A 21,232-nucleotide genomic window follows, 5' to 3' on the forward strand; every position below is an offset into this window, starting at 1 on the left:
ATAATTAATAAAGGGTAATTGGTAGAATTTTAAAAAGCCCACTAAGTTCGTCTAAAAACTATTTTTGGTTGCTCAATTAAAGTTTTTTTTATATAAATATGTATATGATTATGGGCTAAATAAATGGTCAATACTTGAGCAGAGTATTATTTATTTTTCTTTTTTCACTAGAATGCATTTTTCCCAATTTGAAGTAGATTAGGTGTTTAATAAAATGTGTTTGGAATAAATACACAATAGAGAGAGGAAAGGTAAAGAAATGCATCCGAATCCATAATGCTTCGATTTTTATCTCAATCCATTAAGACATACTTAAATGATTATGGACATACGTGTGAAAAATATTCAAAAACCAAAAAGTGAAAGAGGCACAAAACACAACCCAATCATATATTTACAATGCCATTCTTGAAGTTAAGCAATCACGCCTTACAATAAAAAAACAAACTGATGAACAATTCTTTAAATTGCATAAAAACAGTAATTTTTTTTTTTTACATTATTTACACTTTTCATGTGAAAGAGAAATCCACAAATTCACAACTTAAAGAGCCCTCATAGCAACTTTGCTTGTTGCATGAACTCCCCTTGCAGCAATTCTTAACACTGCTCTACTCTGATACAACCTGTTAACAACATTAAACAAAATAAATAAATAAACAAAAATTTGCTTATAAAAAGTATTTATGAAATTACCAAATTACCCACCCTGCAAGAGCAAGTCCCCAAGTTGCCATCAAATAAAACAGCTGACCAGCATGCCATATTTCCATTACCTTCTCAAACTTGCTCATGCCACCTAATGCCTTGCTCAACTCTGCAAGTTTTATAAATTAAAACATATTTATTAAACATTTCAATTTTTTTTAAATAAAAAATAAAATGAAAACTTACTCTTTTGCATCTCCTCAGGTGTCAAACTCTGCATTTCAAGAAAAGATTGAGAAGGTGTGAAATTGGTTATGTATTGAAACTTTTATGTAAGAAAATTGTAAACAAGAAAAAAGTGTTTGGATGTTTAATAATTTATAGTTTTATAGTTTTATACCTTGGCTTTTGGGTTTAAAAGAATACATTTAGCCATAAAGTTGGCAATTCCATCCACCACCTGTTCATGGCTAATAACTACATAATTCTCATTATCGATTCCACTTTTCTCTTCAAGTTTACCATGTACCATTTCTTCAGTGACCCAAATCCATAAACTTGGTTCTTCAGAGCCAACGTTTATTAGAATCTCATCTAGTTGAAGACCCAATTCTGTCAAAAGATAACCCACAAAATGTAATCAGGTTGAAAGGAATAGTGAAATGGCATAAGAGGATGAATGGATTGTTGAAACATGAAGGGGGAAGGGGGAAATAACCTGTGGTGTCTTCGAGAGAAAACTTGCAGGGTATCCCATCGACTGTGTTGTTATGGAGGGTGTTTAGTTGACTCAAGAACTTTGGAGATTCCACAGTATTTATAATACGAGAATGTAGCTGCAGTTGAATGAGTTATAAGTTTGTGCAATGATCATGTAAATGTTAATGTGGTTAGTACAATTTCTATAAAACTTTGAAAATAAATATCAATTTTGAAGTTTAAACTAGCTCGGTTTGATCTCAAAAGGTATTGAAGGGATTAATTTGGGGGAAAAAATCCAGTGATCTTAGTAAGCACTTTGAGATCACAACTAATCATAGTTTAAGAAAAAATCACCAATAATCTAACACTATTTGTGGCTCCGATTGAAGAAAAAACAATCAATTTGCATCTATGTATGTGTGCGTGTGATATGCATGATCTAAATAGCGTATACGGTAATAAATCACATACATCAGGAGGACAATCTTCCAGTAAGCAAGGCGATTCGGATATGTTCTGAAGGAGTTTGAGATTCTGTTCGAGTAAATCCCTAAGACGTTGATTCTCCGATCTCAAAGCCTCCAATTCCTTTTCTTTTACTTCCAAAGGTTGCTTATTTTCGTTCTTGTTGCCGGATTTTTCTTGATGTTCAGTCTTGAGGTGGAGGGGATGGTGGTGGGAGAACTCGACCGCTTTAAAAGCAACTTCTGCCACCTCCAGCACCGTCTTCGCGGACTCGATCGAGATACGACCCATGAGGTATGAATTTGAATACTTTCAAGCGTTTATTCTCAGCCCTAATTAGGTTGATTCTGCAGAAAAGGGATGTTTTAGGGCAATGGAAAGTGATGACGATTTGGGGGAGTTTGGATAATCCAATCGGTTGACGCTTCCCAGGGTTAATAAGTTACAAGGCATCCCTCTTACGAACCTTGGAAGCGATTTACATTTTTGCAGGATCAGCCCCTCATCTTTGTTGAATGACATAGGCCGGACAAATATTTGTTCACTCAAATGAATCAATTAGCAACCAGGATGGTAAAGGATCTCGCAGTCATAATCCTTGATCACGTTCAGCCAACTATGCTACCTCATGTTCAGGTTCGGCTAATCCATAAGATATCGCAAACTTTTGTGATTCGTGTAAACGGTACAACGGACCTCATATAGATAATGTCTCCAAATCTTGAAGGCAAATACCACTGCCCTCAACTCCAGGTCATGAGTAGGATATCATGACTCATGAGGCTTCAACCGCCATGAAACATATGCGATCAATCGCGCTCTCTACATAAGAACCGCCCCCAAACCAATGATGGATACATCACAAAATACAATGAAATCCTCGACACCCTCCAGAAGAGTCAACACCGGGGTCTCACATAACCTCTGTCGCAGTGTCTCAAATGTCGTCTGCTGCTCAGGGCTTCATCAGAAATCCACTCCCTTCCTCGTAAGACGAGTGAGGGGTACAACAATCTTGGAGAAATCCTGGATGAATCTCCGATAATATCCCGCCAAACCCAAGAAACTTTTGATCTCTAAGGGAGATTTTGGAACCTCCCACTGCATTACGAAATCAATCTTGGTTGCATCGAACAAAATATTGTTTTGGTTAATGAGATGTCCCAGGAACTGGACCTTTCGTAACCAAAACTCACACTTCGAGAACTTGGCATACAACCATTCTCGCCTCAACACTCCCAAAAGCTCTCGAAGGTGCTCCTCGTGTTGCTCTTTAGTCTTAGAATACACCAAGATATCATCAATAAAGATAATAATTGATTGATGGGGCTTGGCGTTCTAGGGGATTAGGCTGCTACAAGTGTGGCCGGGTTGGCCACGTCAGCAAGGATTGTCCTCAAGGAGTAAGTCTGTTATGCTTTCACTGCCACCGGGTGGACCACAAGAAGGCCGACTGTCCGACATTGAGGGGATGAGCAATGAGCACGCCTGCTCCGGCATCTTTGAGGATCACTGATGGACAAGAAGGTAGCATAGGAGCCCTAGCAGAGAGGAGTTGAGTTTTGCAGGTATGTATCTTTTGCCTTCTTTCAGGTTATTTATATTCGTGTTTATGGTTGTTAGAATATTGCATCAGTTTAGGTAAGCATATATTCGGTTTATTTATTTGCTTGTGTTTGGATTATATTTTCAAGAAATGCATATGCTAATTGCATACCATGAATCATTAGTGGTTAGTGTAAGGTCGTTTCCCTTTTGCTGGTTTGGGGTGTTCAACGTTATCTCGACTTGTAATCGAGATTTATTCAAGGGCATTATGTGGAAGGTCTGCAGTCAGGGTTCGGTAGGATGGTTATTACCCTCGTCAGGATTCGAAGGGTTCGGTCATTGTGCTCAAATTGACTCATGGGGTCGCCAAGGGAAGTGGTCTACTACCGAAGTTTTTCTCTGAGCATCAGTTAATTAGACTTCAAGATCTGAGTACGGTATCATTTCAAGGCATCTGGAGTTATCAGTATTGCTGGGATTCAGAAAGTGTTCATCTAGTCTTCAGAGGTAGTATGGTCTTGTAAGTTCGGCTAGTAATGAATCGCTAGCATTAGCAAGCGTTGCTTGTCAGCAGATCGATCATTAAAAGGTAGGAAGGATCGGGAATCCTTCCATTTCTCATCTGATGTGGAGACTTAGTCGGATCGAAGTGGGGGAGAACCGTTTAGGTACCCAGGACAGAAGCAAGCGTGAAATTGGGATAAGCTCGTATCCCCATTAGGAAAGGAAAGGTAGACCAAGTGGTTGCCTAAATGGACGATAATGTGAATTGGAAGTTCGGGAAACTTCCCGACTTTGGGACCACACCTGATTCATCTGTAGCAGACTATGGGGGAACCAGGTTGAGGATCCCAGTCAGGAAATGAATTCAGTGAGGGATGTTATTGATGGGTTTTATACAAACAATCATATGTATGCATGTAACCCTAATTGGATCTATGTTTTCACTATTAGACATACAACTTTATGAACACAAAAGGAAACCTAGCATGCTTCTATAATTTTCTAAATTCACATAAAAGAATAGAATACATACCTTTGGTTGTTATGTAGTTAACAACTTGTTTCTTGAATCTCCTTAGCTTTTGAAAGCAAGTACCACAAGTGTAGTACCTCTAATGGCTCACAAACACACTTGAGTGAGAGGATGAATATGAGAGAGAGAGAGGATGGAGGGTAACAAGCTCACAAAATCGGCTCTACTAGGGTTTCTCCAAGGGGTTCCGATTTGGAGTGCCTTAGGGTGCTATTTATAGTTGAAGTCAATTAGGGTTTCAAGGTGGAAACCCTAATCCTTTAGCTTAGGGTCTAAGCAAACCCATGAACTCCTTTCCTTAAACTCTTGGACGAAAACTCCTAGATCCTTCTAGGATTTTCAGCCAAGCCTTGATAAAGGTGATCCAATGGCCCAAATTCTCAACTATCAAATAATTACAAAACAACCCCTACACTTTTATTTAATTCTTTTAATCCCAAAATTAATTCCTAATTAATTTCTAATTAAATAATAATTAATAATATGATTCCAAATTAATATATAATCCATATAATATATTAAAAAATCATATTTATACCCCGAATAATTATTCTTAATGACCATGCTACAACCGGTTCAAGTACATACCAAAAGTAGTTATGGACTTAGACAGTAATCCAACAGTTATATTGTGTGTGTGCTCGACTTTGGATGTGTTCGGATTGGTAATCAACGGTAAGACCATGGTCAGCAGTTGAGTTAGCATGGGAAGTGTTGTAAGACTGCGGGATAGCCGTAGCATTCATCAGCAGCCAGATAGCATGGAAGGTGTTGTAAGACTGCGGGATAGCAATAGCATTCACCAGCGGCCAACTAGCATGGGGAATTTGGTAAGACTACGGGGTAGCATGTAGTATTAGTCAGCAGACAGTGTAGGAGTGTTGTAAGACTGTGGGGTGGCCCGTAGCATTCACTAGTTAGCAGGTAGTGTAAAAGTGTTGTAAGACTGTAGTGTGGCCCGTAGCATTCACTAGTTGGCAGATAGAATAGAGGTGTTGTAAGACTGCAGGGTGGTCCGTAGCATTCACTAGTTGGCAGATAGAGTAGAAATGTTGTAAGACTGCAGGGGTAGCCCGTAGCATTCGTTAGTTAGCTGCTAGTATAGTGGTATAGTAAGGCTGCGGGGGTGGCTCGTAGTCAATTAGTATGGGAGTGTTGTAAGACTGCATGGTGGCCCGTAGCATTCACTGGTCCATATTAGACAGTGAGAATGTTGTGACAGATTTGTGATTCACTCACGGATTCTTTCAGATGATTTAGGCCAAGGCGGGTCAGCCGCACGAATGTGAGTAGGCTACAGTATGATCGGATTCAGGAAACAGTAGGTCGAAGGAGACCGGACATTATGTAAGACTACAATTATTCTGGTAGCATTCACCTTTTTACGTCAGATTCAGTGGCGACAGGTTGTCAGCCTATCATGATCAGATAGATCAATAGGATTAAAGGAGCCATGAGTGGCGGTATAGATAGGGCAGTTATTGTTAGACAAGGAATCCTTCGGAGGTTGCGTGGGGTGAATTCAAGGTTAATTACTGGCTCAGCAACCAAGCAGGAATCCGATATTTTGGATAGTAGCAGGAAAGATTGGGATCCAGGGAAGTCATGGTTGATATGGAAAACAGCTAGACGACGGTATGGTATTCCCGAGTAGCGGTAGTGATTTGGGATCCTTATGTGGAGTAGTCGTTGATCGGGAGATGCTAATCCACTTGCAGTGGGATTAAATAATCTCATAGTAATCGATTTGACTCTGTTGCGCAACTCTCGTCTGATTCTAACCGTTACAGAGATGGATACTCTACTCGAAGGACTAATTGGACTATCTGTTAAGATGAGCGTTCAACATCTGGATATGGTAAGTGAATTCATTCGGTTGGTAGCACCGAGATAATCAGGACCGGAAGTGGTTGTTCGACCAGTTATTCAATAAGGAATTAGCACGGTAATGGTTCAGCAGGGGCGGTCTGTAGTGGAGTCAGACCAATGCAAATTTCAAGACTCTGAAGGGTAGATGTGTTCCTATGTAAGGGGTTAAGGATTCGTTTTATTTGGGTTTGGAGAGTTCTGTTAGGGTTGGTTTCGGTTGCCTTGGGAAGTCTATGGTATTCACAGGATTGTGGTTTTGTTGCTCAGGTTTCCTGGTATGCCGGGGATGGCAGTGAATGATTTCGAGAACGAAATCTAATTTAAGTGGGGGAGAGTTGTAACACCTGTTCTGAATCAATTCCTAATTCAAGGTTGTGGCCCGAAGAGCGGTCATCATAAGGATTAGGGCCTTTGAAAAGTTAAGATTTAGGCCTATTTGGATGTGGGTAATGTAGATATGTGATCCAATAGTTCGGTTTGCACTTTGGAGTCAAATGGTAAAATGGGAATGTAGTGTTTCAGACTTATTTTATGAATTATAGATTTTAGTTCGATGTGTTTTAAGTAAAAAGTAATTAGATATAGTTTTAAAGCTCCTAAATACCTTTATGTGGATATAAAGAACGTCGAAAATGGAGTTAGAACGAAGAAGTTATGACCGTTTGAAGTTTGGGTGGTTTTGGGCCAAGCTGAGTACGATGGGCGTACAAAAAGGTGTACGTTGGGCGTACGTAATCAATGCCTAAACCCTATTTTCATGGTTTAATCCCTATTTAAGCTTCTTAACTCCCCCAAACCCACTCCATTCTCAGCCTCCACCCCTCTAACATCCCTTTCATGAAACCCTAACCTTAGATGAGCCTTGTGAGCTAAAAGAAGGTGATTTTGAGTGCTTTGGAGTATGCATGGTGCACCTTGGAGAAGAAGGAACTTCTTGTAGAAGTGTTGGTTGCATTGGAGCTTGTAGATCTGGAGTTTATTCACCTTGATCTCTCTTCTAGAGGTATAAAATTTGAATCTTGATGATGCATTTGTTAGATCTAGCTAGTTTTTGGATGTTATGAGCTTTTGATCATTTTAGTGCATAAAGTTTAGATCTTGAAAGTTTGTGACCTTGTTATGGATAAATTTGGAAACTTTATCCATCTAAACATCGATGTGACTCAGATCTGAAGGTTGGAGACTTGGACTTAATGGATTAAGTTGAAAAAGATGCACTTTTGATCCCGTTTGATGCTTAAAGGCTAGATCTTGGTGGTTTGGACCATTATAATGAATAAAGTTGGAAACTTTATCCATTATACTGCTTTTAGGATCCATAAAAATGTAATCTTGATCCTTCTATACCTTCCATGAGAGTATCATGATGTCTTAATGGATTAATAAGTTAAGGTTGTAGCTTTTAGACCTTTTCTAGACATAGAAAGTCATAAAGGTGGAAACTTTGTGACTTAGAATGATGTTGTGGGACTAGATCTGAGTGTTGGATGAAAGGAATTAAGAGATTAAGCACTTAGTAGAAAAGTGCCATTTGGCCGGGTACGTCGGGCGTACCTTCGAGTACGCTGCACGTACTCGTATGGGGTCCTGATTTTGGTTGGTAAGTACGCCATGCGTATGAGCTGAGTACGCTGGGTGTACTCAACCTGAAGTTTGATTTGTTGACTTTGACTTTTGTTAAACGTTGACTTTTGACCAAGTTTGACCTTGGGGCAAACTTGAGGGTTTTGTTCTATTAACTAAGATTTTATCTGGTTCTGGTATAGATAGCTCAGAAAGTCGGCGGGGAAGCAGCTAACGATTTTTTTTGGGGAGCTTTTGCATTCGAGGTGAGTCTCCTCACTGTTTGTATGGGTCGAAGGCACCAATTGTGACATCCCCAAATTCACGGCCAAAAAATACCGATGTAATTTATGCTTTTAAAATAATTCAGAGTAATCCTTTGATTAAAAGAGTTGCGAAATTTGTTCCCAAAACAAAATATGATAAAAACTTATCAAATCATTTCTTAAAGAAATGTATTTTCATTTAACAAAATCTCAGGATGTCATACTCCGATACAGACCAAAAGCATAAACAGTACAAAATAGACCTTACAAAAGTTATTTACAACTACTGGTCTATAATCCAAAATATCTTGATAAGTCATCCAACTTATGCTCTAGTGCCATTACCTGTAATACAAAGAAAACTGAGTCGGTCGGGCTTGGGAGCCTGGTGAGCATATAGGTTTTTCAACCCACAATAAATAATTATATTAATTTCATCAACCAACAATAACCCAATTACCCATTCCTGTTATCCTCACTTTACGTCCCTAAAACAACTATCACAAGGGACCTAGCCTAAGGATTTTCATCGGGGCGACAACACTGCTTTGGGGGTTTCCTATCAATTTATGTCAAATAAGGCAACCATGTGGGGGATGGAGTACAACAATTGAACACCCAAGTTCAATATCACTTACAGGTGGCGAGCCTGGCAGCGTTCCACTGGATTGTCTAGAAGAGTCTGTGGTCGTCATCTAAACTCCGTTAGATGACTGAATCAGCAACAACATCGAGGCCTCTCATCATTTTATTTAATCACACATTAACTATCTACCCATGTTTCACCCAAAATAATTGTAGATAAAAATACATATACAACGTAAAACGTGTATAAAACATTCATTCAACACTTATCTCAAATAAGCAAATGATATATAAACACATAACACATATTTTATAGAGAATACTTCGAATCTATGTGTTAGAAGAAAATGAATATACACTCACTTTATAAGACGGTGATCGGACAACACTACGACTCTTTAAAGTAATATTCTTCGATGAAACCGAGATGTTTTCTAAAAAATCGGGCTTCACGTGACCAGAGTTTCGGCTTGAAAACTCTTTTTCTCGGGATCTTCGGGGCTTCGGGACTTGCTTCAGGTGTCGGGATGATACCGGGACTTCGAAGATATTTCTTGCAATATAGGAGAAAGTATAAGGGGTGAAGGAAATGAAAATTAGCAACAAAACCCGGAGGTCTCCCTTTCTATTTATAGGAGAAGCCTAGCCAGGCCGAACGCAGCGCGTTCCGGCGGGGCGAGGTCCTCTGCCCAATGACAGCTCGTGTCAGCTACGACATGGCTCATCTGAGGCCGAGCAAAACGAACGCGGGGCGTTCCCTTCGGACAAGCTTCGATATGCATGCCTCATACTTCAAAAATACATAACTTTTGCATACGAGCTCCGCTTTCGACGTTCTTTATATCCACGCGTAGGTGAGATTATGCTCTACAACTCTCGTTTAGACTCCGTCGACTAATTTTGACTTTATTTTTATTATTATATTTTTAACAGGCTGGGACAGGAAAAGTGTGTTAAAAATTCATAAGCTCTTCATCCGACATCCGTTTTCGTCTGTCTTTTTACCGTTGAACTACTATTAACGAGATCTTCGATTCTCATTTAGATTGTTTCGGCTAAAAATCACTCGATCTCATATTCGAACTTTGGGCTACATACTGCTAAGTCGAAACTTAGAAAAATCATAATTTCCTCATATAAAGTTAGATTTGTACATTTTTTTCATGCACACTCTCGGTTTAACGTATTATACGACTTTCTTTTAGATCGCTAAGGCTAAAAATCGCTTTATCATAAATTCACTATTTACGTCACACAGTGTTGTACCGGTTCTGTCGCGAAACTTCGACAGGTCATAACTTCTTCGTTATAACTCGGATTTCGGCATTCTTTATATATCCGGAACCCTCAAGATCTGGCATCACTATCTGTATGGGGTTTGATGTACCATATACATGGACCACAAGAGTTTGAAGTACTTGATGGATCAGCCCAACCTGAATATGCGCCAGAGGAGATGGTTGGATGTGGTAAAGGATTATGATTGTGAGATCCTGTACCACCCGGGCAAGGCTAATGTTGTAGCCGATGCCTTGAGCCGTAGGGCAGAGAGCGCCCTGAGACGAGATGTTTGTATGAGGTTGATAGTGATGACTCCGGTGTTGGATACCATTCGAGGGGCCCAGGCGGAGGCTGTGAGACCGGAGAACCGCAAAAGGGAGCAGGTGGTCGGGCAGGTATCGGAGTTCGTTACCGATAGTCGAGGACTTATGACTTTTCAGGGTCGGATTTGGGTACCGTTTGTGGGCGGAACGCGTACCATCTTGATGGAGGAGGCCCATAGATCGAGGTTCTCGATCCATCCTGGGGCCGCTAAGATGTTTTTGGACCTGAAAAGGGAATATTGGTGGCCCTGTATGAAGAGAGATGTCGCATGGTTCGTGGAGAGGTGCTTGACCTGTCGCAAGGTTAAGGCCGAGCACCAGCGTCCACATGGTAAGTTGCAGCCATTGGAGATTACTGAGTGGAAGTGGGAACATATTACCATGGATTTTATCACCAAATTGCCAAGGACTGCAAGAGGTGTCGATGCGATTTGGGTGACTGTGGACAGGTTGACAAAGAGCGCTCACTTTCTTGCTATCAGTAAGAGCTCTTCTGCTGAGAGGCTGGCAGAGTTGTACGTGAGGGAGGTGGTATCGCGGCATGGAGTTCCGATCTCGATTGTTTCAGACCGAGATGTGTGTTTTACTTCCAGATTTTGGAAGAAGTTTCACGAGGAGTTGGGTACGAGGCTGCATTTTAGTACCGCATACCACCCACAGGACGGACGGACAGAGTGAGCGGACGATTCAGACACTCGAGGACATGCTTCGGCATGCGTATTGGATTTCGGAGGGAGTTGGGACACATATTTGCCCTTGGCTGAGTTTTCCTATAACAACAGCCATCACTCGTGCATTGGTATGCCACCCTTTGAGTTGTTGTATGGGAGGAAGTGTCAGACCCCCATTTGTTGGGGTGAAGTTGGGCAACGTGTGATGGGTAGTACGGAGATAGTGCTTCGGACGACAGAGCAGATACATCAGGTCAGACAGAGGTTGTTGATCGCTCAGAGTCGCTAGAAAAGTTATGCAGCTAGGCGACGATCCGAGTTCGAGTTTCAGATTGGGGATTTTGTACTCTTGAAGGTGTCTCCTTGGAAAGGAGTGATTCGATTCAGGAGGAGGGGCAAGCTGGGGCCCCGGTATATTGGGTTGTTTAGAGTGATTTCGAGGGTAGGCAGAGTAGCATATCGATTAGAGCTACCTGCGGAGTTGAGCCAGATTCATGATACCTTCCACGTGTCTCGGTTGAGGAAGTGTATAGCCGACGACTCGGCGGTAGTGTCACTGGAGGATATTCAGGTGGATGCGGGCCTGAATTATGCCGAGAGACCAATTGCGATTCAGGATTGGAAGATCAAGGTTCTGAGGAACAAGGAGGTACCGTTGGTGCAGGTTTAGTGGCAGCATCGGAAGGGGTCCGAGCTGACGTGGGAGTTACAGTTAGAGATGCGGGAGCAGCATTCGGAGTTGTTTTCGGTATAAGACTTCGAGGGCGAAGTCTGGTTCTAGTGGGGGAGAATTGTAACATCCCAAAATTCAGGTTCAACCATTTAACCCTTCTTCTTTTCCAAGTTGTCATGTTAGGTCCCTTTGTGTAAATGCTAAGCTTGTGAGTACGCTGGGCGTACTAAGGAGTACGCTGCGCCTACTCGCGCGCTTATTTTGTACGTGGATTCATCCGGGTACGCTGGGCGTACCTAAGGTTACGCCGGGCGTAACCGGCCCAGATGCAAAACTTTAATATGACTTGAGGGCTATAAAAGGAATGAGATGGTCTTGTCTCTCAGCCACCATCTCACAGAAAGAAACCCTAAGAGAGTATTCCCTTCGTCCTTAGCTTGTGTGTGAGTGTTCTAAGCTTCAAAGTGCCATTTCAAAGTGGTGAAAGAGAAGAGGAGGCCATTGTAGGAGCTAGAAGTTGGTGGAAAAGAGTAGATCTGAGGTCTATAAAGGTTGGAGCTTCTTCCTGAGGTATAAAGTTCAGAACTTGCCTTGCTATTTGTGTTGTGTGCTTCATGGACCAAATTCTAGGGTTTTTGGTCCCAAGATGGAGACTTTATGAGCAAATAGTCTCCATTGGCCTAGATCAATCATATTTTAGGTCTATATGAGTTCTATGTTCATAAAAATGCAATTTTGGACGTGAATGTTGAGCCATGCATGAGATCTAGACTTTTGGAGGAGAAAGGAAAGGTGTTAGAAGGTGTGGGAACCTTTATAGCCACGCAAAGGCTTAAAGGTTTCGACTTTATGGATTAAGAGGTATTAGAATGGCCAGATCTGGAATGTGAGATTATGTCTTAACTGTTTAAGACACTAAAATGAAGAAAGTAAGAAACTGGGATTTACGTTGGGCGTAATCCCAGTACGCGCCCCGATTCTAGAGTGCAAGGGTACGCCCCGCGTACTGCTTGCTGTTGACTTTTGTTGACTTTTAGGGTTTTGGTCAACATGTGGACTTTTGAGTCAGGGAGGGGTAAAATGGTCTTTTACCCTTCTGTGGGATTGTAGAAAGGGGTGTAGTATAGCCTTGAGAGCCGTTAATGATTTGGAATGATTATTTGTTGTGATTAGGCGAGGCTAGGTCGTTGTTTCGAGATTCAGAGATATCGAGCACGTGAGATACTAGACATCATACAAGGTGAGTCTTCTCACTACACTGTACCTGGAAGGGTATCTATGTGTGACCGGAAGGTCTGGTATGCTATGAGATATATGCATTGTATGCTATGAGTTGCCTATTTCGTATACGCTATGTATGTGATATGTATGCTATGCTTGATATGGGCCGGAAGGCATTATGATATGGGCCGGAAGGCATTATGATGTGGACCGGAAGGTCAGGGAGTTATGGACCGGAAGGTCGACACGGGTAGGACCGGAAGGTTTACCGGGTTGGGACGGAAGTCCCCTGAGACACATGGACCGGAAGGTCGTGTGGAGTATGGCCTGGAAAGGCGTATGTGTGTAAGTGGTATATTGGGGAACTCACTAAGCTTCTTGCTTACAGTGTTTATGTGTAATGTGTTTCAGGTACTAGTGAGAACCGTGGGAAGGCGCCGACATGACTCGTACACACACAGGTGGATTTGGATATGATTGATCTTGGGATTGATATGTTTTGTATTTTGACCATGTTACATTGGATTTTATGGTTTGTTTCGAATGAAATTATGTTTTAAAGAAATGAAAAATTGTTTTGAAAATTTACGTTGTTACAATGAGAAAGTATAAGGGGTGAAGGAAATGAAAATTAGCAACAAAACCCGGAGGTCTCGCTTTCTAATTATAGGAGGAGTCTGGCCCGGCCGAACGCAACACGTTCCTTGGAGGAACGCAGTGCGTTCCGGTGGGGCGAGGTCCTCTGCCCAATGATAGCTCGTGTCAGCTACAACGTGGCTCATCCGAGGCCGAGCAAAACGAATGTGCGGCGTTCCCCTTCTGAACGCGGGGCGTTCCCTTTGGATAAGCTTCGGTATGCGTGCCTCATACTTCAAAAATTCATAATTTTCGCATACGAGCTACGCTTTCGATGTTCTGTATATCCACGCGTAGGTGAGATTATGCTCTACAACTCTCGTTTAAACTTCATCGGCTAATTTTTACTTTATTTTTATTATTATATTTTTAACAGGCCGGGACAGGAAAAGTTTGTTAAAAATTCATAACTTCTTCATCCGACGTCCGTCTTCATCTGTCTTTTTACCATTGAACTATTATTAGCGGGATCGTCGATTCTCGTTTAGATTATTTCGGCTAAAAATCACTCGATCTCATATTCGAACTTTGGGTTGCATACTGCTAAGTCGAAACTTAGAAAAATCATAACTTCCTCATACGAAGTCAGATTTCGACGTTCTTTTCATTCACGCTCTCGGTTTAACGTATTCTATGACTTTCATTTAGATCGCTAAGGCTAAAAATCGCTCTATCGTAAATTCACTTTTTACGTCACGCAGTGTCGTACCAGTTCTGTCGCGAAACTTCGACAGGTCATAACTTCTTCATTATAACTTGGATTTCGACATTCTTTGTATATCCGGAACCCTTGTCACGACCACTACCTCTTTATGTAAAGATATTGGGTTTATCTAGTATTTTATTTTAACGCTCATATTTATTCTTAATTCATTTAAGTCACACAATTAAGCATAAAACACATAATACTCAAATAATACATTTTTATTATTTCAAAACGGTTTACAAAGGTTAACTAAGAATATTACATCATCATTAATGTCTAGCCAAGAAACATGGGCGTCACACCAATGTCGACCCATTTTAGTTTATGTAATATAGGAAGACCTGGGGGTTAGTCGTAGGCATTATGTTTGAAAGACCAGGAGGCGGCTCCTGGCACACTATATGCTATTATGTATGGTAGGAAGACCCGAGGGTTAGCCGTAGACATTATGTGTGAAAGACCAGGAGGTGGCTCCTAGCACATTGTATGTTAATTAGCTAAGTAGAATAGTATGTATGTTAGTTGTCTTTGTGATGCTTGCATGAAAGACCAGGAGGTGGCTCTTGGCACTTGTCTGTAAGACCCAGGGGGTGACCCCCGACTTGGCAAGAAAGACCACGTGGCGGCCCGTGACATAATAGCAAGACTATGTATCGGCACATAGCATCCTTATTAATTATGATATATGAATGATATGTATGGCTCATGGTTATGTATGATAGTATGTGATTTATGTGCTTATATGCTAGACAATATCCGGTTGTAAGAGACCAAAGGAGTAGGCCAGCACCCAGATATGCTAGGCAGTATGTTGATATGTATGGTATGTGGTATTTGGGGAACTCACTAAGCTTCATGCTTATGGTTTTCAGTTTTGGTTTCAGGTACCTCCCGTTTTCAAATAAAGGAGCTCGGGACGATCACAACGCATACACCTATGTTTTCCTCAATATGTGATTTCTGGGAATGATCTTTGATAAATGTTTTATTTGAAATGATTTTCAATGTGTGAACCAAGTTACAAATGTGTTTTAGTTATATTGAAAATGAAATTTTTGGTCATGAATTTTGGGATGTTACATTTCCAGTCACCCACTTTATCAAGTGAGTGCATGGTTACTTTCAACATACATATAGATATAAAGTATCTAGATGATTAAATGCTACGTGTGCCTATTATCTGTATTACTTGATATCTATGTTAAATGAATTATATGATCTTACGTGATTTAATCATATACGTATTTTCATATATTTACATAAATATATTGGGTAGTGATGGGTGATGAAAATTATAAGATGATGATGAGAGGTCTTGACTTTTTGATGAACCAGTCATCTTGCAAAGTATATAGATGACGACCACATATTCTAGACAGTCCAGTGGAACGCTGGCAGGCTCGAACTTGTAGGTGTTAGTGAACTATATGGTCCTAAGGTTGCCTTATGGACATATATTGCTAAGGGAATCCCCCAAGTGGTATTGTCTACTCGTTGTTGATGATGATTCTTATGATATGTCCATTGAGATCAGTATATTAGGATCAATATGTAAGGATAACGAGAATGGGTAATCGGGAAAATTATTTGATGTGAACTATATAATTAAAGAACTTGATTATTGTGGGTTGAAAACCTTATGTGTTCACCAAATTTCCAAGCCTAACCCACTCAGTTTCTTTGTATCACAGGTAGCGGCATGAAGGTTCAAGGATATGTTGAGTGATTTATGGATAAATTATAGGCCATAGTGTAATAAACTATTGTAAGGCCTGTAATATTTTCATTATGCTTATGTTTCTGCATCGACGAGGACATACCGAAGTTATTAATGAAACACATTTCTTCGAAAATGTTTGGTAATAATATTATCACATTATTGAGAACAAATTTCGCATTATAGTTCTTTAAAAATGATACTCTGAAATGAAATAAGCAGAATTAATTAAACTTTTCTGGCCGTGTAAATGAGGATGTCACATCTATGAATATGTTCTTGGTTGTTTATCAAACACAAACCCGGAGAGAGAGATAGAGAGAGAGAGAGAGAGAGAGAGAAAGAAGTGGACCCTTAATTTTTCTAATTAATGAAACTTTAAATTAAATAGAAAAAAATATAAAAAGTGTATCAGAAGCAAGATTGTCAAGATTGGGATCCTACGTAGTATCGTTTTTGGGTTTGCAAGATCGAGATCGAGATCCTAAGATCCCACAAAATAAATTATAATTTTAATTTATAATTTTTAATCATGAAAAATATTTCAAACATTCAATTTTTTGTTCAAAAGTTATAAAAACTTCAAAATATTAGTCATAAGTCACAACACAAAATGATAAATGGTAAATTGGTAAAGAGTAAAAGATATAAAGTAGTAAAAAAATTCATTTTAAAAAAAAAAATCTAGGGAATGTATGATCGGATCGGATCTCGATCCTACGATCCTACCTGCGATCCTACCCTAAATACGATCCGTTTATGATCCAGATCGTTTTTCATACCTAGAATCGTAGGATCGTACGATCCTAGCTACGATCAGGATCGCGATTTTGACGACCATGATCAGAAGGACATTTTAGTATTTTCAATTTTTCGAGGGACCAAATTCACAAACAAACATGGTCAAAAGGACCACCAATCCAAAAAAATCGGGATTTGGACGAAAACTCAGATAAAATACATATCACGGAAACCATTTTTACAGTTTTGTCTCCTTTTTATCTAAATTTTAATCAACATCAATAGAACAATTATCATTTCTTTTAATATTTATAAATTAGAAAGAAGACAAGAGAAACACAAATAAACCAAAACAATAAGCTAGTACAATAAAAAAAAAAGTTACCAAATTATACTTGTTTTTCAAAAAAAAAAATGATTGAAATTTTATTTGAAAATTAAGATTCGTTTTATTGGAACAAAAACTATGTAAAATCAAAATATTATCAGTAAGTAAAACTCAAGATTGTCAAGATTGAGATTTTACTTAAGATCATTTTGCATTTTAAAATATCGTGATTGACTCATCGTAAATGAACTAATATTTAAATTTGCATCCCATGAGGTTGAAAAGGGAATTAACTATTACTTTTTAAGCATGAATCATAATTTTTTTTTTCTATAAACCTTAAAAATTATGAAGAAAACATCTTAATTAAAAAAAAAAATCAATTTGATAATTGACATAAGATCACAAAGAGATTATTATGAGTGCGTTTTGTCTCATTAGATATGTATTGATGAAATAATGATGCTTTACAACACTTTTTGCGACTTGCAATGTTCGATTTTAACTTGAATAAACGAATTTGTGAGACTCAACTAGATAATAAAACTAATAAAGCGAGATTGTGATCGTTGTGTGATCGAGATCATTTTTTATTTATATCTTAAGATCAAAATCGGGATTTTAACAAACTTGCTAAAATTATTAAAATAATCTGTAAACTAAAATGAAAATATTATTTATAAAAGATTTAAAACTATACTTATATATTAATTTTGATTTATCAGTTTTTTCATTATTTTCAAAAAATATATATCGTTAATTATCAGTAAAAAGTGCTTATCAGATTCGTTTCTAGATTACAGATTATAACCACATAGGTTACGCCTAGATCATTCTTGAACACATGGGTTACTTCTATAAACTACCAAGTGACAACAACAATCGAAAGGTGGCACTCTGCTAGAAACATCCCTCCTTCTATTCCTATTTTCCCTATTTAAATTGCCCACAATATTCCCTCCAAAAAAACCAAACTAACTCGCAATATTCATAGCAAACGAACATGTCAACTGCAATTTCCCTTTTTGCCCCTTCCCTTCCGCTATGCAAATCACAACATCTTTCAAGAAACACGAACCCATCTCCAAAATCAACTTTAGACACCAAATTCAATAGAAGAAACCTCTTAACAACCCTTGGCCTGACCCTCATAGGAGAAACATCAGGCACTGGTATACTTGTACACCCTGCAGCAAAAGCAGTACCCGAGAGTCCAGTTGAAGCCACTTCAAATACTTTATCTTATTCAAGATTCTTGGAGTACCTTAACGAAGGTGCTATCAGGAAGGTGGACTTTTTCGAAAACGGGACATTAGCAATTGCTGAGATATCAAATCCTGTTCTTAATAAGATCCAGAGGGTTAAGGTTCAGTTGCCTGGACTACAGAGAGAGTTGATCAGGAAACTGAGAGAAAAAGATGTCGATTTTGCAGCTCATCCAATGGAAACGAACATGGCGGATGCTGTTCTTGACTTAATATCGAACTTTGCTTTTCCATTGATACTTCTTGGTGCTTTATTGTTCAGATCTTCGTCTCCAAACACACCTGGAGGGCCTAATTTGCCATTTGGACTCGGAAGGTATTATATTAATCGATCAAGTAACTTACACTGAGATTATCGATGATTATAAAAGTTTTTTGATTCACAGGAGCAAAGCCAAGTTCCAAATGGAACCCAATACAGGGATAACATTCGATGATGTGGCAGGAATTGATGAAGCAAAACAAGATTTCGAAGAGATCGTTGAGTTTCTCAAAACCCCACAAAAGTTTTCTGCAGTTGGTGCTAAGATTCCGAAAGGCGTTCTTCTGGTGGGCCCACCGGGAACTGGAAAGACGCTACTAGCAAAAGCCATAGCAGGAGAAGCACAAGTACCTTTCTTTTCACTTTCAGGATCGGAATTCATTGAAGTGTTTGTGGGTGTTGGGGCTTCTCGTGTGAGGGATTTGTTCAATAAGGCAAAGATGAATTCGCCTTGTTTGGTTTTTATCGATGAAATAGATGCTGTTGGAAGACAGAGAGGAACTGGAATTGGTGGAGGGAATGATGAGAGAGAGCAAACATTGAATCAGCTTCTTACAGAAATGGATGGATTCAGTGGTGACAATGGAGTCATCGTTATTGCTGCTACTAATCGACCTGAGATTCTTGATTCTGCTTTACTTAGGCCAGGAAGGTTCGACAGACAGGTTAGTAACTTAGTAAACAACAAAGAAAAAAAAAACATACCCATGAAAAAAGATTTAATACCCAGAAACCTTAACCTAAAAAGGATCGATCTTGGATTGATTTTATACAGGTAAGTGTCGGACTACCTGATGTGAGAGGAAGGGAAGAAATACTTAAAGTTCATAGCAAGAACAAGAAAGTAGACAAAGACGTGTCACTTTCTGTAATTGCCATGCGAACTCCTGGGTTCAGTGGTGCTGATCTGGCGAATCTTTTGAATGAATCAGCGATTCTTGCTGGAAGAAGAGGGAACAATAAGATTACCATGAAAGAGATTGACGACTCCATTGATAGAATCGTTGCAGGAATGGAAGGAACTCAAATGACAGATGGAAAGAACAAGATTTTAGTCGCCTATCACGAAATTGGTCATGCAATTTGTGCGTAAGTAATCAACCACTCAACCATATAAACTTGAATTTCAAAATTTGGCCTGAGTTTTGGGATCTTTTGGTGTTTGTAGGACTTTGACTGAAGGGCATGATCCAGTTCAAAAAGTGACATTGATTCCAAGAGGACAAGCTCGTGGATTAACATGGTTTACACCTAATGAAGATCCTTCTTTAACTTCTAAGAAACAACTTTTTGCTAGAATAGTAAGTGGTTTAGGAGGTAGAGCAGCAGAAGAAGTCGTTTTTGGTGAACAAGAAATCACTACAGGTGCAGCTGGTGATTTGCAACAGATTAATCAAATAGCAAGACAGGTATGTAAGAATTAAAATCATGTAAGTTTTGGATTGTAGAAGAAAATGGAAGAGAAAGTAATGAGTTGTTTGTGTTTATTTGTGGATATAGATGGTTACTAGATTTGGAATGTCGGAAATTGGGCCATGGTTGTTGATTGATCCATCAGTTCAAAGTAGTGATGTGGTATTAAGGATGTTAGCAAGAAACTCGATGTCAGAGAAACTTGCGGAAGAGATAGATATGGAAGTGAAATGTATAATTGAGAAAGCGTATGAGATAGCAAAATCACATGTGAGGAAGAACAGAGGTGCGATGGATATATTAGTAGATGTGTTACTGGAGAAGGAAACACTTAGTGGAGATGAGTTCAGAGCAATTTTAGCTGAGTTTTCTGATATGTTTTCTGCGAAGAAAGAGGAGAGCGCTAATGAATTAATCAAGGTGTAGATAGTCTCCATTGTTTACAGAGTTTGTAAATCTTGGATTTATAATAGCACAGTAGATGGATCCTGAGTTTAGGTAGCTCCAGAACCTGTTCATTGTCTATGTAATGAATAATGGTTTATTGTTGCAATACTTGAATAAAAAGTTTATGTAAAAAATGGTAGTGAAAGTGTAAAAACGGTAGCCAATCCACATACAAAGCGAGGTCAACTGTCCAAAGCCCATCTTCCCCAAAATTTTCGGCCTAATGTAGTAGCAACAATATAGAAAACATTTTTTTTTTTTAATTTTCCAATCCCCAAATTCACCAACTACATGTTCAACTATGTTATGAACGAAAAAAAAATCATCGGAAGTCTAAAATCAAAAAAAAAATGGAAACAACACCAAAATGCGGAAATCAAAATGCAAATGGAAATCAAATCGTCCATGTAACCATAAGCGATAGTGGAATGTTGTCAAATGCTATGACCCAACAAATATAAATCAATGGTTTTCTATGAAGGATTCCCTAAAAAATTCTATGGCTCTTTATTTTAGTATTTTAGTCTCCATTTTCAATTAAAAGATTATTAGGTGTGAGACCCATGTATCACATGAGTTTATTTAAAAAAATTAATATAAAATTTAAAATATTTGAGAAGTTTGAATTTATAAGAAAAGTGAGAAAAATATTGAATTATAAAAATTAAAGTGTTTTTTTTTCTCTTTTAAATTTAAACAAATAATTTAAATAAATAAATAAAGGAAATTAATGAAACTTTAATTTAGTAATTTTGAAATTAGAATGAAAGTCCATTAATGAAATTGATATGCATTTATTATTAGATTTAAATAATATTTGACATTTAATAAAATAGAAAAACCATAAAATAACAAGTTGAATAAAA

General features: G+C 38.9%; 2 protein-coding genes across 2 annotated transcripts; one reads left to right on the forward strand and one right to left on the reverse strand.

Moving 5' to 3' along the window:
* Window positions 1-373: 373 nt before the first annotated feature.
* LOC111916026 (uncharacterized) lies at window positions 374-2,249 on the reverse strand. The gene is made up of 6 exons (XM_023911670.3): window positions 1,822-2,249; window positions 1,367-1,484; window positions 1,049-1,260; window positions 895-922; window positions 709-817; window positions 374-626 (listed from the first exon to the last, which is right to left on the reverse strand). The coding sequence occupies exons 1-6, from the start codon at window positions 2,104-2,106 to the stop codon at window positions 545-547; spliced, it is 834 nt and encodes a 277-aa protein (XP_023767438.1). The 5' UTR covers window positions 2,107-2,249; the 3' UTR covers window positions 374-544.
* A 15,651-nt stretch (window positions 2,250-17,900) lies between these two features.
* LOC111916025 (ATP-dependent zinc metalloprotease FTSH 6, chloroplastic) lies at window positions 17,901-20,509 on the forward strand. Its single transcript, XM_023911669.3, has 5 exons — window positions 17,901-18,560; window positions 18,631-19,171; window positions 19,282-19,595; window positions 19,675-19,915; window positions 20,007-20,509. The coding sequence occupies exons 1-5, from the start codon at window positions 17,983-17,985 to the stop codon at window positions 20,343-20,345; spliced, it is 2,013 nt and encodes a 670-aa protein (XP_023767437.1). The 5' UTR covers window positions 17,901-17,982; the 3' UTR covers window positions 20,346-20,509.
* Window positions 20,510-21,232: the final 723 nt, after the last annotated feature.

Source organism: Lactuca sativa, chromosome 2 (assembly GCF_002870075.4).
Source record: "Lactuca sativa cultivar Salinas chromosome 2, Lsat_Salinas_v11, whole genome shotgun sequence".
In the NCBI taxonomy this organism is placed as follows: Eukaryota; Viridiplantae; Streptophyta; class Magnoliopsida; order Asterales; family Asteraceae; genus Lactuca; species Lactuca sativa.

Excerpts from the sequence above, each read along its gene's own strand:
- LOC111916025 (XM_023911669.3), top strand. The coding sequence starts at position 17,983 with ATGTCAACTGCAATTTCCCTTTTTGCCCCTTCCCTTCCGCTATGCAAA. Across the intron at positions 19,596-19,674 it reads ATTGGTCATGCAATTTGTGC|GACTTTGACTGAAGGGCATG; the intron begins GTAAGTAATCAA and ends TGGTGTTTGTAG. Across the intron at positions 19,916-20,006 it reads TTAATCAAATAGCAAGACAG|ATGGTTACTAGATTTGGAAT; the intron begins GTATGTAAGAAT and ends TTGTGGATATAG.
- LOC111916026 (XM_023911670.3), bottom strand. The coding sequence starts at position 2,106 with ATGGGTCGTATCTCGATCGAGTCCGCGAAGACGGTGCTGGAGGTGGCA. Across the intron at positions 1,261-1,366 it reads TTCTCTCGAAGACACCACAG|AATTGGGTCTTCAACTAGAT; the intron begins GTTATTTCCCCC and ends ATCTTTTGACAG. Across the intron at positions 818-894 it reads ACCTGAGGAGATGCAAAAGA|AGTTGAGCAAGGCATTAGGT; the intron begins GTAAGTTTTCAT and ends TAAAACTTGCAG.